We start from the raw sequence: 16213 nt of genomic DNA, 5'->3' as shown, positions 1-16213 counted from the left end.
GTACTCGTGATTCTTTATTGTTTAAGTGTTGGGGAGCCAGTGAGGACTTTTCACAGGGCCCCCACATTCAAGCATTGCTTTGCTTTGCTATGAGAACTCTTGCAGGTAAAGCATTCAGTAAACCACTTCCTGTTGCAAATCGTATTCATTTACAGATCGGAACATTTTACTATCAGGAAGTTTACTTATGCCTTTGGCCATATTTTTTCATTTGCAGTTATGTCACATGTAGCTGTTTATGGTTTTGGCAGAAGCTAAAATAAATGCTGACTTGTATTGTATAGAATTAAATAACACAAGTGTGTGCTGTGGTTTAACGTTCTCCTGATGACCATGTGGTGTGACGTAGCTTCGTGTTTCCTCAGAATGCTGTAGCATCATTTAAAGAGCTGTGTGGTTTGTCTGCGGTGGCAAACCTGAAGCAATGCATGCTGGCCCTGTCTTCTCGACTCATGGGACCAGACAGTAGCCCAGTCGTGTTGTTTAACCTGAAAGAACAGTACCCCACCATGGAGGCCCAAGGGATACTGCCGGATGTCCTGAAAAAGGTGGTCAGCACGTATGAAACAGTGAGTACTTTTGAAGATTTATTTTTATGTTACTGTGTGTGAACAGTTTTTTTTGTTTTTTTTTGGTAACTTGAACTCAAGGAGGAAAATGTACAGCAGAGGTCTACTGTAGTTTGATTATATTGTATCATACATCACCTTACTAAGTTTATTCTGCATTTCTGTGGGGTAAGAAAAATTTTGCTTCATGGTTTAGCAGAGTAAATGTTAAATGGATCATGAATCTTAATGTTAACGGCCTGGTGCTGGATGAATATCAGTAACACCTGGTCAGGCAGAGGTCTGTTTGGGGCGTCTGCCTGGGAGATGCAAAGCATGAAGTAGCTTTGTTCCATTTGTTACTGCATGTGAATACTGCTGTTTAGCAAGAAGTGAACGAACACAAGTTCTCTAATACACAAGTGCTCTAATCTAATACAGTAAAGCCAAAGGGAGCTGGGTGATCTGGATAGCATGTTAAATATCAGTGATTACAAAATATCTAATGTAACATTTTTGGTCAATATTCTGCTCCATCACTGTAACATTTATTTCTTCATTTATTTGGCAAGTATGTATCTAACATAAACCCCAGCATAATTGAGTTTTAAACCAAATACGGAATATAAACAATTATATGTAGAGGGAGAAAGGTAGTCTGACATTCATTTTTGATGCAGGATGTTTTCAGCTTTAGTTCGACTTCATACATGAATTATAGGATAAAAAAATCTATTTCAGACATATAATAGTGCTTTCTGTATAGCTGAAAGCTGACTCTGGAGATTGGTGGGTTGTGAATAGTATTAGCATAACTCTGAATGGTAGTGATGTTTTGCTTTTATACCGGTCTCATCTTTACATAGAAATAAGTCTGTCTCAGCAGGCTCAGTCCTGGAGTTTCCATCAGTGGATGTGCTTTATGAGGGCAACCATGTTTCTCTAGAGCCAGCAGGGTGGTAGTCATGGTTGCAACAGTTACTGCAACAGTATTTGATAAGCATGCCTGGTACACGGTTCAGGATTTCTGAGGGATACCGGAATGCCAGGTATAAATCAGAAGGCACAGGTGGGAATAGTAAATGTAAGCACTTTTCATTTATATGGATTATGCATGATCACAAATCGGCAAAGTCAGAATCGCGGATGCATGCCAGAGGAAGGGTGCTGTTGCTTAATGCATGAAAGGGACTGTGGTCCTGGATGAACCAGATGAGGTTGAAGGAGAAGCAATTCCAATCAGCATTTCCAGTCAAATGGTGGTTCCATATGCCACTGATAGCTGGCCTTATCCTCTATGCCACTGGAAGATGGATTTTCCCCCTGTATTTCACACACAGTCTGGCAGCAGGCTTTGCAAGCTTCTGAAGTAGGCCTGTTCTTCACTGTCATGGATCAGTGGCGCTGTTATGGCCCTATATCAGTAGGATGAACATTGAAAAAGTGGTTAATGAAAAAAGATTTACGTTTTTATATCATTTTTGTTTTGGGTGTTATGTAATTGGAGATGTCGACTATCCTGTGAGCTAGCTGCCTTCAGTGAAAGCACTAGGTAACAGTGCTTGATTGTCACATTTTGTCACCAAGGAAGTCTTACAACTGAGGTGAAGCGTTTCTCCTTTATTTAATTGGGCTAGCTAAATCCAGAATGGTGATCCATTTCTTCTTTAAAGGAGGAACACTAATACGCATGTAGACTATACTGGCTATACTGTATTATACTACAGTGGACTTACAGTAGTACAAACGTGATCACTGGCTACTGGCACTTGTCGCACTCTGTGACTTTCCATCCTGCCTCAAAAATCAATACAAGATGAACGATTTTTTTTTTCAACTGCTGATGTCTTCCTCCCCTCCTCTTCCGAGTGCTCCACACTATAAATACACCCTGCGCACTGCTGGGCCTGCCATCAAGGCTGTAATTTGGCCAGTCATTAGCAGCCTAATCACAGTGGGCATGTCAGCCTTGAGATTGCTGCTACAGCTGTGGAATGTGACTTGAGAGCCACTCCCACCTGCCCGCCCCTTCACTTCCCTCCGCCCCCCGCAGGCTGACTGTGGGAACCACATCAGACGTTACATGAACAGCATGGTCCCACATGAATAGGGATCAAGTGTGGGTTGGACTGTACATTGGAACTTTTGACTTTAGTTGTTTTTGCTGTTGCTCAAAAAATCTCTCATTTGTGAAATCTACAGTGTGTGTATTGTTTCTGAGAAGATGATGCAGTGAGCTGTGGAGCAGATGTGGCCCAGACTGAATTTGTTCTCAGCTTTGTTCTCTCTTCATATGACTGTGCCTGGGTAATTCCTGGTTGGAGAGAGAGGCTATTGTCTGTTGACCTGTACGACATGCTGGATACAGCCCATCAAAACCAGGAGGCTGACACACAGTGTGCAGCCAAATCAGCTATATGTACGCAGAAACACACACACACACACACACACACACAAACTCACTTACTCACATACTCCTACTCTCTCTCTGACACACACTCTCTCTCTCTCTTACATTCACTCACACACACACTCGCACACACTCGCGCTCTCTCTCTCCCTCCAGTTTCTTAGGGAGGTCGATCTGCCTTTTAATATGCGACCTTGCCATGCTTTTATTCACCATGTACAAGTCAGTAATTAGTGTAATCTGTACTACATGAAGACCTGTGCCCTTGGAACTAATTGAAACATATTTAGCAGAATCCTCCAACAGAATACAATTTATAGTCTGCTCCATTTTTAGTTGATACATTATTTTTTAGCCAGGGCTAATGGCTTATATTTAAAGAAATAGCAGCTAATGGCTCATATTTGAAGAGATGTCTTTTCTTTCTTTTTTTTCTTTTTTTTTAGCTGTCATTTAACTGCAGATTTTTCAGGCGCTTATTGTGTCTGTCAAATGGAAGAGGTTAAAAGGGTTTTTTCACCTTTTTCCTAAGGATTCAAATTCAGTTCCAATGTCTTTGCATTTGTTGTGTTGGGATTTTTAAAAGGTCAGGAAGAGTGTTCTTAATTTAAGGGGAAAATTGCACTGGGGAGAGATCTGACTCCCAAAGGTATACTAGCTAATCAAAACCTTTCAGTTACATTTAAAGATTATCATCCATTTGTGACTACACCTCCAGTTTTCAGTTATCTGGACAAAGTGCTTCAGTTTCTGAGGATTTATAGCGGATGGATAGTAGAGTTTACTTAGTCTTATTTACTTACAGAACTTGCTTACATTTATGTATTACAGTTTTTCTGTTGTTTACAGTAAAGTGGTGTAGTCTGGAGGCAGCTTGGTTTTGCGAACCCAAAACCCCACTGGTGTTTTTCTTTTGGGCTTCAGTCTATTGGACCATTTGTGGAAACTTTGCCGTGTGGTGAAGGTCTAGAGCAGAGGGCCAAGGTGTGCTGTGCCTGCCTTAGAGAGCACGGCTGACTGAATAGCCTCTCAGGACTGAATGCGTGCCCACTCCGGCTACTAGTAGGGCGTGGGCACCCTTTAAATAAAGGATTCTGTCCGTTGCATAACTCGGCCCATTTTCACTTCATTATAAGTGCTTGCTTGCGTTAGGAAAAACAGGGCTTCGCTGGGCAGCTCTGGGCTGCCTCTCGGGACTATAGTCACTTATCTTTTATAGCACAGCATACACAGCTATTACTAAACACTTAGCAGCGGGCCCGGAGCATGGGCGCGGTAGAGAGAATGCACACATGTGGGTAGCCATTATCTGCAGCCTGCTAAAGGACTACTCAGCCGTTTGTTTTGTGGCTTACATGGTTCTGTTTTTCTGTTGTTCCCTTGTCCTCTCACAGATGATTCAAACCAGCCGGACGCTGCTGGAAAACTCGGAGGGTGTCTATGACAGGATGCTGCAAGTCCAGAAATCAGGTGAGTCGAGAGAACCGGAGAGTTGGAGTGAGAGGGAGAGGGACATCGTGTTCCATTCAGGGTTCCTGGATGGCAAATTATCAGCTCCCTTCACACTGGCTACTGAAAAAGTACAAGCTATGAGCCAGTCCACACACAAAGATTAAAGACTCAGATAGAATAAATAAATTAATTCAAGGAGTAGAAACTATTTCTGCTGGCACTTGGTTTATGTAAAGCCTTTTCTTTTTAACTTACATAAGCTTTTCTCTTCACCTGTGTGACCTTTATATAGAACAACTTAGTCAGCAGTTCTGAATGTTCTCTGGCCCTCTGTTCCCTAATTAAAAATGTTGCAATGGAGTGACTGGTTCCACACAGCAGCATCAAAGCGGTGCTACCTATGATGAGTTAAGCAGTTGCAAGCTGCTTACTGTCAACCCCAGATGAAAGGGAGGGAGAGAGAACGCCAGCACACGCTACTCCGCGCTCGGGCCCTGCCTCTTTTCTTTTTCCTCACTGCATTTCATTGCCTATCGATCCCGGTTGCGCAGAGGAATGCCCACAGTGCTGCTCCCGCCAGGCACGGACACCTGGTGCCTCTAGGAACAATAGCCCATAAGAAGTTGTTATGAGTGGTATTGAACGTGATGCAGTGGTAGCTTAGTGGTTAAGGTACATGACTAGTAATCAGAAGGTTACTAGTTCAAGCCCTACCACTTGGGCTCCTGAACAAGGCCCTTAGCTGTCAAGTTTAATTCAGTTGTAATTGTAAGTTGCTTTGGGTAAATTGACATAAATTAAATGTGAGCTACAACCATGATATGGAATGAGGGGAAACCTGCATGGTACATTTCATATAAACTCCCCCCCCAAGTTTTCCCCTCACTCCATATCTTGCATTCTCATTGGCTGTAGCTCAACATTGCACTCCCTACCAGTCATAGCCTGGTCTACACTTTTCACACTACAGGATTTAGACTTGCCAACAGGTCCAGATATTTAGCATGCTAGAAATTTCTCGTGACTCTACGAGCGATTGGTAAAATAACAGGCAGGCCCAGGTTCACATTGATCTCAGCTGATGGAGTCATGGAAGCTCTCAGAGCCCATTTACTGTTCACTCGATGAGCGTTTGTTCCTGTCTTTACTAAGCCCAAAGAAGGGAACTAATAAAATCACTCTCATTTCCTGTTTCTCTCAGTTTGTTAGAATTGATTTCTTAAACCAGCTGACACAGTTATGGTGCCAGACAGCTTGTAACACACTGGCCGTGCTTTGTAAATCTGCATCTCTTAAAATGAAATGCGTATCCTTCCCCCTGTTTAACTATGTTATTCTCACTGGAATTTAATACCACCTCTCCCGAAAGAAGAAATTATGGATTTCTGTTACCAGACCTCCGTTTTTATTGATTTGCAGTTGTGGCCACATAAAATATTCATTTCCTATTGTTCTGGCACATCAGAGAGCACACGCTGTACATCAGAATTTCTGAGGTTGCCCCTGCACACACCGCTTTTGCTCTACTCGTATCAGGCACTTTAGTCAGCCAAGAACAGTAGAAAAATGCAAACAAATTACTCTCCTTCTGTTACATCACTTCAGTAGATATTGTTGACATGTAATAAGTAAGATGTTGTAGACACCAAATTGAATCACGTTAATTAATTCACATCTTATCATATCAGTGTCAGTCCTGGGGGCATTTGTAAGAGTGCAGTGTCAGGAGTGATTCGGGGGGTGGAAGTGGGTCAATGCTAACTGTATTCCCTGCGGAACCCAATGGAAAACTCTTGTATCAAAAACTAGGCCTGAATAATCAATCAAATTTCCCAACAGTGAAGGAGTTCACAAGTATCAGCAGACATGGGTTTGCTTTTAAGATATGGATTATGTATTGAACAGTTTAACATGATGAATGTTAAAGTAATTCTCTTGAATACTTTTGGCATTTGGGCATTCCATGGAAGGAATCACAGAGCCAGAAATCTGTGTGGAATTTTTTTTGTGTGTGTGTGTGTGTGTGTGTGTGTGTGTAGGAGGTTACGTGAAGCACGTGTGATGAACAATTGAAGGTAGCTGTATCAAACAGGACACTTGTAGAAACTTGTGCAAACCTGCACCATCTCCTTCACTTACAGCAGCAAGTGTCCTTTGGCGCAGTATATGTCTACAGCATCTTGAGCATGTGTTATTAGCTTCATGAGCAGGTTTGAAAGTTTTTGTTAGAAAATGACACATTACATAATCCTAGCAATTGAATGAATGTCGCATCAGTTGGTCACAGTGGAGAGGGAGATGCAAGACATTTTCATTATTCCAGCCTTGTACAGTCTCTGCAAGGTCCATGAGAATGACTCAGTGCACCCTTTGGCTTATGTGGAATGCCAAATACATATACGCTTGCTATAATTAATGTGTACAATGAAGACCCATGTCTTTCTATAAGCACCTCGGAGATAAACGCAAACTTCGAGTTCTTATTCCCAAATATTTGGTTCTGCAGTTGCATCTCTGAGTAAATGTTCCAGCCCAGTAAAGCGAGCGCTGAGTGACTGTCTTTCCTCTCACTGATGGGGTTTTTTTCAGTCGGTGGGTGAGCACATTTAACACTCCCTTTCATTTCCAGCCTGTGCGCTGGCTAATTGCATTGCAATCAAAGTGACACAGGCAGTACATAATGCAGAGCCTCAGCTTGGACTCTATTACCCCCTCGGCAGAAATCCCTCATGGCAGACCCGGTCGAAACAACTCGTAGGCTGGTTTTATGATATGCTGCTCAATGGTTTCAGCTCAAACACACAAATAAAAATGGTGTTGCGATTAACAGCACGCAAAGCTTGGTCATAAGAACTGCGCATGAATAGTGAGTCAGCACTTCGGTTTGTGCCGTGTGCTTGTCCTTTTTCCAAATAAAGAAGGCTTTCATGGCAGCAGTTTGAATGGTCGAGCTGTGTGTCTGAGGCAACCCTGCCAACCCTGTTTCTATATGCCACGAAGGTCAGGCAGCCTCTCCTGTGGCGTGTGTTGCTGTCACAGAGCTCGATTTTGCGGGGAAATGGGGTGTTTGAAGAAGTTCCAGCACACACACTGAGCGACAGCCTGGATTTTCCCACTCTCACCCTACTGTACGTTGCTAAGCAACTCCTGCCATGAGGAGAAGTCAGATGTGTGTGCGCGTGTGCGTGTGCGTGTGTGTGTGCTGGCAACAATCTTTAGCCCCGTCACGTGTTAAATCCAGCAGCACCTCGTTTTATACACACACACACACACACACACACACACACACACACACACACACACACACACACTCCTACGCCCACATATATACACAAACAATAGAGTGCACCAGTGAGGTAAATAGCCCTTAAAAACAATCAGGCCATTTATAAAATGTCACTTTTATTGTCTACAGTAATGGCTTCATCTCGAGAACATCAAGGTCAGAGTACAATCTTACAGGTCAGTTGCGTGTGTCTTACAAAGACTGAAGTGGAGATCACTGAACTTATTTTATCACAGTGTTGCTATGGAAAGGGTCAGGGGCTGGTTGCTATGCCAACACAACCCCCACCCCCCATCCCCACCCCATTGCTGCTGAGTAATGTGATCTATCTGAAATGCGGAAGTCACAGCAGACCCAGATGGTTATGCAGTACTCTTGCCAGCCCAGGCCTTTGGACAGCTATCAGATCTGAGGTGTCTTTCACGACATTGGAGCTGCTAGGCAAGAGAGGAAAAAAATCAGTGAGCTCCTCGCCTGACGGATCCTGTCTCTTCCCCCTGTCTGGATGATAAGGCAGTGTGAAAGGGCTCTGCGTCTTGCCCGTCCTTCCCACGTTATCCCTCTCTTTCTCTCACTCAGTTTTTATTTTTCACTTTTTCTCCATTATTTTCATTCTTTCCCCCCCTGGATTGGCCACCTGTTCATGGCCCTTGGCCTGGACAATCTACTATGGGACACAACTGGTGCTCCTCTGCACTGCTCGGCCAGCAGGTTCCGGACTGGACTGAATACTGCCGGCAAGGCTGGACAACCCTGTCTTGTACCCCCACCACATGACTGCCAGTTAGGTGAGACCAGACAGCCTTGCCTGTATGCCCACCACACAACTGGCACCACCAGCGAGGCGATGACGGACAGCCTTGCCTGTCCCCCCTCCCACCACACGACTGCTATTAATCCTAACCAACTGTTCCCAGCTGCTGCAGAGGTCTTCCCTCAATAGCACGATGGGAAAGTGCTTTTTGAGAGATCTCTTGTTGCATGAAGCAGAACCCGAATGAGACCTTCTTTCATCACCGGCTGTGGGAATGAAAACAAGCTTTCAACTGGTGAAAATGAAAGCAGTATGTCAGGTTCACAGTGCCAGCATCAGTGAAAGTTTCATTTCTTCTTTTTGCTTTTTTCACTGTTGGGCATAAAGGGAAAGCAAACAAATCTAATGAACGGTTAAATTAGACCATTCTTACATGTCACAGTGTACAATATAGACAATGCAATATTTTCACAATTATTAGAAACAGCAGTCTTTGTCAGTGCTGGCAGAGCTGGGAATTTGATTGTACTGGCAACCTTTCCATTCCAAATTAAATATTGTCACCCCGCTGTGCTCTGCGTTTCAGCGATGGAATTCCATGAGAATCTCCACAACATGGCAGTGAAGGAGGGTCTGAAGGGGAGGAAGCAGCACAAGTCAGTGGAGAGCTTCACATGGAACATCACCATTCTGAAGGTGCACACAGCAGTCTCCTGCCTTCCTTTTTGCTTGGCTTTCTTTGTCTCTTAGTCTCTGCCTCATGCACCACCCTGCCACCACCCTGGTCTTGATTGCTCCTTCTCTAACTCTGTGTCTTCCTCTCTCTCCTCACTCTGTCCCATCTCTTTCAAATTCAAAGTCTCTTCTCTTTCTCTCTTCTTATTTCTCTCCCCCTTTCTGTCTCATTCTTTCTCAAATTCTCTCTCTCACACCTCCTTTCATTCCTTTTCCCCCACTTCTCTCTGCTCCGAGGTGCTGTCAGCCTGAGCTATTAGTATTCACGATTTCCAGATCATACTGCCCAGGGCTACACTGCCAAGAAGTGACTGGTACCTTTGCTGCATCATGGTGCCTGAAACAGGTGCTATTTGTGGGAAGGTGGTTTCTGATTGACACCAAAACTGTCAACATGAATGAATGCAGCATTGAGGACATCCCTTGCTTATAGGTGTTGTTTTAAATAAAGCTTGCGCAGGTATGTTAGTGGTGGTTAAATAGGTTTTGGGGTATTTCAAACCATGCGGAAATGTTCCGGGGGTTTAGACAGAATTCTAATCCACACTCTCTAGGCTCATTGGCTTGTCCTGGAGATCTGTCTTGCTGCAGAGCTCAGTACCAGCTCATATCTAATGGAATACTCTCGATACCTGCAGCAGTCTAACAGGAAGGATCCAGCTTGGGTGAGGTTGCTTGAGGAATCAGCTTCCCGCGTTACTTAGTGATGAACAACTGTGGTGCTCTCCCTGGAGGTTACACTGGGCAACCAAGAAAAATTCTTTGTTGTCTCATAAGCTAAAATAGGTGGACCTTATTCAAATACATCTGTCAGGGATGATTGTTAAGTGACATTGTCTTTAACATTTATAATACGTTTATATTACTTTTTCATAATTATGTCTAATATTACATATAAAAGATGTACAAACCTCCTTCTGAAATGTACTGATGCGTGATTTTTTCCTACATTTGGCCTCAGGAACATGCTTCTTCAGTGTTCAGCGCTAGTCGGCCAGCATGGACTATACATAATGAACTGGAACAAAAAAGAATGCATGGTAGAAGAAAAAAATAAATTTTTTTTGCTAGAAACAAAATGTATGTTAAGCCATGTCAGTGGACCAGCCGTGATGCACCAGTGATACAGTTTGTAAGTGGCTGACCTGAGGAAGGCTCGGAAGAGCTGCACCCCTGACAGCTGGTTCTCCACTGCTCTGTTTTGTGCACCTCGTAATTGAGACGGACAACACATGGGCAGCGACTCACCCAGGGGATTTTGCTCATTTAGAATTATAGGTCTAAAAAAATCTGCCCTGCAGTGTGATACTTATCTAAACCCCATTCAGCCTTCCCTCTGTAATAATGAATGTTTGACCTCGAGGGTGAGTCATATTTGCATGCATTAATTAAAGATTACCCTACGTGCTGAAGTTGCCCTTTGATTAATACATGGTCCCTTGATCATCTCCCCTAAGGTCGTTTCTGTTGTTTATCCTTGCGAGCGCTTCACCAGACTCCGTAATTAATTAGCAAGTCTGTTTAACCAGAGTGGATCTGCACAGGATTATCGGGGCTGAAGTTGGTGAAAGCTCAGTCAGCTCTTGAGAGTCGGTCTGAGGGACCTCAGGCCATTACACTGGAGCACAAGGTGGCCATCTGTCTTCTTTAGGCAACAATGATGTGGTAATGTCAGAAAGAACAAATGTGTTTATATGTGTCTGTTAATTTGACCGTTTCAGAACGTATTGAGCATTAGATATTGGGCCTTAGTATTGATGCTTATTTTGTTCATTTAATTGCACATATTTGTTTTATCCAGTACTCCTGCATGCTGCCACCCCAGGGATATATACAGTGTCCTTGTGACATTTTCTCCCAGCTGTGATATTGAAACGACTGAGAATATCTGTTAGATTGATTCGTGTCTTTTTATAACTTTTATTATTTGTCAAGAAAGGTGCTAATAATTATATTAGCCGTTGAGCGGACACCTGCTGTCTCTTCAGGGCCAGGCAGACCTGCTGAAGCATGCTCGGGTGGAGGTGCTGGAGAACCTGAAGCAGCTGCACTACGCTGCCCTGGCCTGTGGCCTGGCCAAGGGAGGTCCAGCAGCAATGCCGTCCACTGGCTCTGACTCCAGGCCCTGCCGCAGCCTGGATGCCATCCCAGAGAAGGCCCTGGGGGAGGAGGACATCAGTGACGAGGATGACAACTGAGGACCCAATTCCTCTTCCCCACCCCCCACCCCCCACTCCCCACTGGAGCCCAAAATCACTGAGCCTAGATACCAGCCGCTGCCTTCTGAGGCTGAACCTTTGCAGACATTGCAGAGGGGGAGAATTGGTTTAAAAGGAGCAGGTCAGAGTGGTCAAGCTTTGTGTCACCCTTAAGCCATGGTCAGAAGGAATAACGCGGAAGAGACGTTGTGATAAAGAAGTCATGGCCTTACACCCTACTGTTCTTTAATCTGCCTCTCTCTGTCACCCCAGTATCATTTCTGTATCTGTGAGGCAAAGTGCCTCATCTTCTGCCAGGCTTTCTGGCCAAAACCCCAACTAGGAACCCTGGTCCACATCTCCTCTGACCCTGAGACTTCTCCGCTCAAACCCGTGTGGGTGTGTAAGGTGCGCAGGTCACTGTGCACTGCGACAGTGACAAGACTCGCTGCTGTGTTGTACTAAAGACAAGCACTTGTGGAGCCTTGCACCAAGACTGCCATTAAGCACAAGAGTAAAGGTTTTAGACAACCTGAAACTGGAGCCATGAATGATGTGTGTGTGTGTGTGTGTGAGAGAGAGAGAGAGAGAGAGAGAGAATGAGAATGAGCCAAGTTGTTTACAATAATGAACTAATTCAAGTTCTGTCTGCCAAAATAGTATATATATGTGTGTGTGTGTGTGTGTCTGTGTATGTGTATGTATGTATGTATGTGTGTATATATATATATATATATATATATATATATATATATATATATATATGGAAATATGTTACCTTTTTTGCTATGTGCGCCATTTTAATGGGTGATAATTATTTTGTTAAAAATGGCTGTTTCAATAGTTTAATATTTTATTTGTGTGTGCATGATTGAAGAGTCAATGGAAATAGTCTGCTGGAACATGTTTTGTCAATAACCCCAAACTCAGAAGGGTTTCTTTCCCCTATGGAGAACACGTGAGCCACATGTGTGTGGTTGGAAGGAGCATTCTGTACCTTTTAAATACAACCAGCAGCAAATCGACTGAGAGAAATGATGGAGATCTGTGCAGGTATGCAGTGGAATCCTTAACGGAGGCCCAGATGCTGGAAAGGACACGGTTATGCTTCTCAACCGTTCCTGGTAATAAATTAGTACATCTATTTATGGATGCTGCTAAACATGATTGTGCCTCGGTGCTAGCGACTTGTCCACTGGGTGGGGGTGGGAAGGGTTTGCCAGAAGGAAAGAAGATCCCTCTGCCAGGTTAGCTAAGCTAGGCCTGCCCAGCACCAACCTGCCAACTTATTGCTTCTTGCTGGTTAGTATTCATGTCTAGCACGTCCTGCTCACTGTGCCAGTCTAGTGTTCAACCTAGTAAATAACTTCCACTATTTTACAGCTTCTTACCAGAGATTTAAATGGACATAAAACAAAACAAACAAAAAAATGTGTTTGATACATTTCAGTGATGTAACGGTTGGAGTATTTTTAACCCTAGTTAACCATTTATACCACAGGGCAGTTTCAAAGAATACCAGTTTTCCTTTACCCTGTTAACACCTAAAAGCTCTGAAATAAATTAACGTCAAATAAATTCTCTAAACTGTGTTGCTAAATATTCTTTTGGAAGCAGTGCATCACACAGGCCACCCACCAGTCTGAGCGGCACTTGAGTTGTCATGGCGAGCACCAAATGAAAGCAGCCTATCATCAGACAGGGATTTCTTCTTTCTGACTGGTTGACTACAAAATTCTGTAGACCCACAGCCAGTGGCACACCTGTTCGAATGGTGGAAATCCTGCTAGAGCAAATGTGTACACAATGATTTTCATCTCTTTTGAAAGCATAATTTTCTCTTCACCTGTAAAGAACAGTAAAACCGCAATTTCATGTAAAGGATTTAAGGTGGACTTACTCATTTAGCCTCTTACACTACCTTAAGATGGGCAATGATTGCAATTGGAGCAGGACAAGGGAACAGCTCAGAAACTTCAGGATAGACCACAATACATAAATTAGATTTAGATTTGGTTCTGTTTGCAATCTTGAGACACCTTCCAAGTATGGCAAGGAGACAGGTAGGTTGGATCCCCTGGCAGGAGTTGCACTAAACTTTTGTTCCAAAAGCTAAATATGTACAGCTAAATATCAGTCATTACTTTATATCAGTACTTAGTGGTCAGTACTCTCCCCATTACCCCATATGAGTACCTACAGTAATCATAACTACCACATTACTCCATATCAACACCACCCAAAACACATCAAGCAGTGCAGTCATGGGGGACCTGAGACTGCCCCTACGCTAGGTTTTAAAGAGAAATTGTCAGTCTAATATCTATTAGGAAACTGCAAATCACAGTTATCACTCCATGTATTTTCAATTTAGACAGTATTTAAAATAAGTGAAAATGATGTATATGGTGGCCTGAACAGCTCAAAAATATATTGAACAAAACACCCTGAGTTTGAGAGCCAAAGAGCCTTCCACCTATCAGACACTGGTAAGAACAGCACAAAAGCTGACGAAAAGAACATGAAATCTCATTAAATCATTGCCCTCTGCCAGTGTTTGCTTAGCTACGCAGTAATGACACCTTTGAAAAATTATATACACACATTCCACCTGGCTTTACCTTGAAGCAATTAGGTGATTTACACTTGGCACGTACGCATGGGCTTACATAACTGCTGTCATAAATGACGAATGCACTAAGAGTGTCCAGTGATATTACTCACTACCTCTCCATCAGCCAGGCCAAGGCAAGGCGGTCCTTGGCTGGAAAGGTCTACAGCTATCCCAGTGGACCAGGCCATATTTTTTACTGGATGGCATGGGTCTGACTTGTCGACAGCATTGCTATCGTTCGCAGTCCTGCTCCCATGTTGCTGCCGGGGAGAGGAGCCCGAATGGGTGAGGGTATGGTGTGCTGCTCAGCACCACCCATGTCGTTTGGACCTTACTGCTTGGCCAGAGCAGAGATTCCCTGCTCTAGAGGCAGCTTGGACAACAACCCAGTCCAGTTGCCACAGCAGTGTCTTTGGCCTGTGCCCAGTGTGGCCCAGTCTGCTATACACATACCACACGAAGCACTAAACGATGAAGGTGCAGACCTGGATGTAACTTCACTGCGGCACAAGCTAATTCTGAATTGCCATTGCTCAGCAGTATTATTTGTGACAATTTGTGGTTCTTTTGTGATGGATGAATGTCTAACTGTTATTACAGAGTGAGACACTAAAGCTAATAAAGATGGAAGAAGCTGGCATGCAGTCAGATTCGGTTTAGAGAGGACTACTTTAGAGGGGCAGTCGCCATGTCGGCTGCAGATTTGGGTTCTGCACTGAATCAACACTGCTGAGTGAAAGGCAGTCTAACACAACCATCCAACAACTGATGACAACATGAAATCTTTTCCAAAAACTAGGTGTGCCAGTCTGTATCCCTGCCAAATGCCTGAGTCTGGGTTTATATGTGTATGTTTGCAAGTGTGTGTGTGTGCGCATCTGTGTATGCAAACATGGCTACATGGCCTATATGTGCTGGCATGAAAAGGGCATGTGACACTGAATACAGCGATTTGTTTCATGTCTGGTTCTGAATGTTTGCCAGGAGGACTATGGCACCAAGTGCTGGTGCTGCTCTCTCGGGCCTGCAGCACCGGAGCCCGAGCACTTCAGACCACATCCTGATCTAGCCGAGCCTGGCTAGGTTCACTTCAGCGCCTCCGCACAACGTGCCCATTTTATGCTTGCTGGCCGCCACACAATCTGCACAGTCTGTGTCGAGGTTGTGCTCTCCCGCGGAGGTCCGCGGTGGCGTTTCCACACCTGGGCCGAGTCAGAATGGGCTGGTGAGGTCAATTCTGGCAGCTCCCTTGGCCTTTGATTCCTCTCACTGATGGCTTTGATCCCCTCACAGACCCCTGGCTGCTGTCCAACTGCTTCTCCAGTCCCACAGACCACAGCTCCTCTTTCTTCAGCGGCCCACCACTCTGACATGGTTGCTCGCCCCCTCCGTTGCCCTGCTCCCCTGGGGTGGGGTGTGGTGAGGGTTTGCCGTCATTGCTTCTCAGTTACCGTCACTGACATGCAGTGGCCCTTTGTCTGCTTTGATTGAAGAGGAGTTGCTGTAACTTGTCATTCATATCTGTCTCTTTGTATCAGATCCCTGGAGTCGGGCGCTGCATCCTTTTACACAAGCGTGTTTTCGTGTTGCAGCAGGGCTGACCACCCAGACCCCCCCCCCACCACCTGACGGGTGGCTTTGTGGCGGTGCGAGGGACGTGCCTTCCAACCACTTAACAGAGCCGACGGCTGCCTGTGGCCCCATCGCCGGGGTCATGACCGGCACACGTCTGCCTGCCGTCCCATATACACATACACACGCGCGCGCACGCCCCCCCAGGGGAGCCTGGATACAAACAGCCAAATAGCTAGCACATAGCCGTAAGCAAATAACCCGGCATCGCTCGTTCGGCTAATGGGGAGCCTTTTCTCCCTGCTTTGTTCCCATGTAGAAGCCATTCGGACTGCAGCTGCAGTGCCGTGCTGCTCACTGAAGGAGATGGAAAGAAGGGAGCACACGTCCACGCCAGCCAGACAACACCAGCTGCTCCTCAGACAGAAGGACGCCCTGCTCAAGACAGAGGCTTGACTTCGTAATGCATTTAAAGGATGCGTTTAGCAAAAAAAAGAAAAAAGAAAAAAACCCAACAAAAAACAACTGGTCTATGTGTCTGAGTGGATAATGTCATACAGTAGTAGGCCATATGATATGGTAGGGCATCACCTGGTTCTGATCTTATACCATCAATTACTCCAGCAGGCAAAATGCATCACTAT

At 44.7% G+C, this 16213-nt stretch overlaps 1 protein-coding gene across 11 annotated transcripts in view; it reads left to right on the top strand.

Moving 5' to 3' along the window:
- plcl2 (phospholipase C like 2) overlaps positions 1-12973 on the top strand; it is a 33285-nt gene extending 20312 nt beyond the window's left edge. For 3 of the 11 annotated variants that reach the window (XM_081720174.1, XM_081720173.1, XM_027012277.3), the window contains 4 exons: positions 366-569; positions 4353-4428; positions 9037-9146; positions 11174-12973. In XM_081720174.1, coding sequence (XP_081576300.1) covers positions 366-569; positions 4353-4428; positions 9037-9146; positions 11174-11383 — 600 coding nt within the window. In that variant the 3' untranslated portion in view covers positions 11384-12973. Of the gene's footprint in view, positions 1-26; positions 106-349; positions 570-4352; positions 4429-9036; positions 9147-10146 lie in introns of those variants that run through there. The other 8 variants (XR_014125142.1, XR_014125147.1, XR_014125143.1 and 5 more) reach the window with 8 other exon arrangements.
- Positions 12974-16213: the final 3240 nt, after the last annotated feature.

This window comes from Electrophorus electricus, chromosome 1 (assembly GCF_041902795.1).
Source record: "Electrophorus electricus isolate QZ-2024a chromosome 1, ASM4190279v1, whole genome shotgun sequence".
Taxonomy (NCBI): Eukaryota; Metazoa; Chordata; class Actinopteri; order Gymnotiformes; family Gymnotidae; genus Electrophorus; species Electrophorus electricus.
This window is presented reverse-complemented; position numbering and strand designations above follow the sequence as displayed.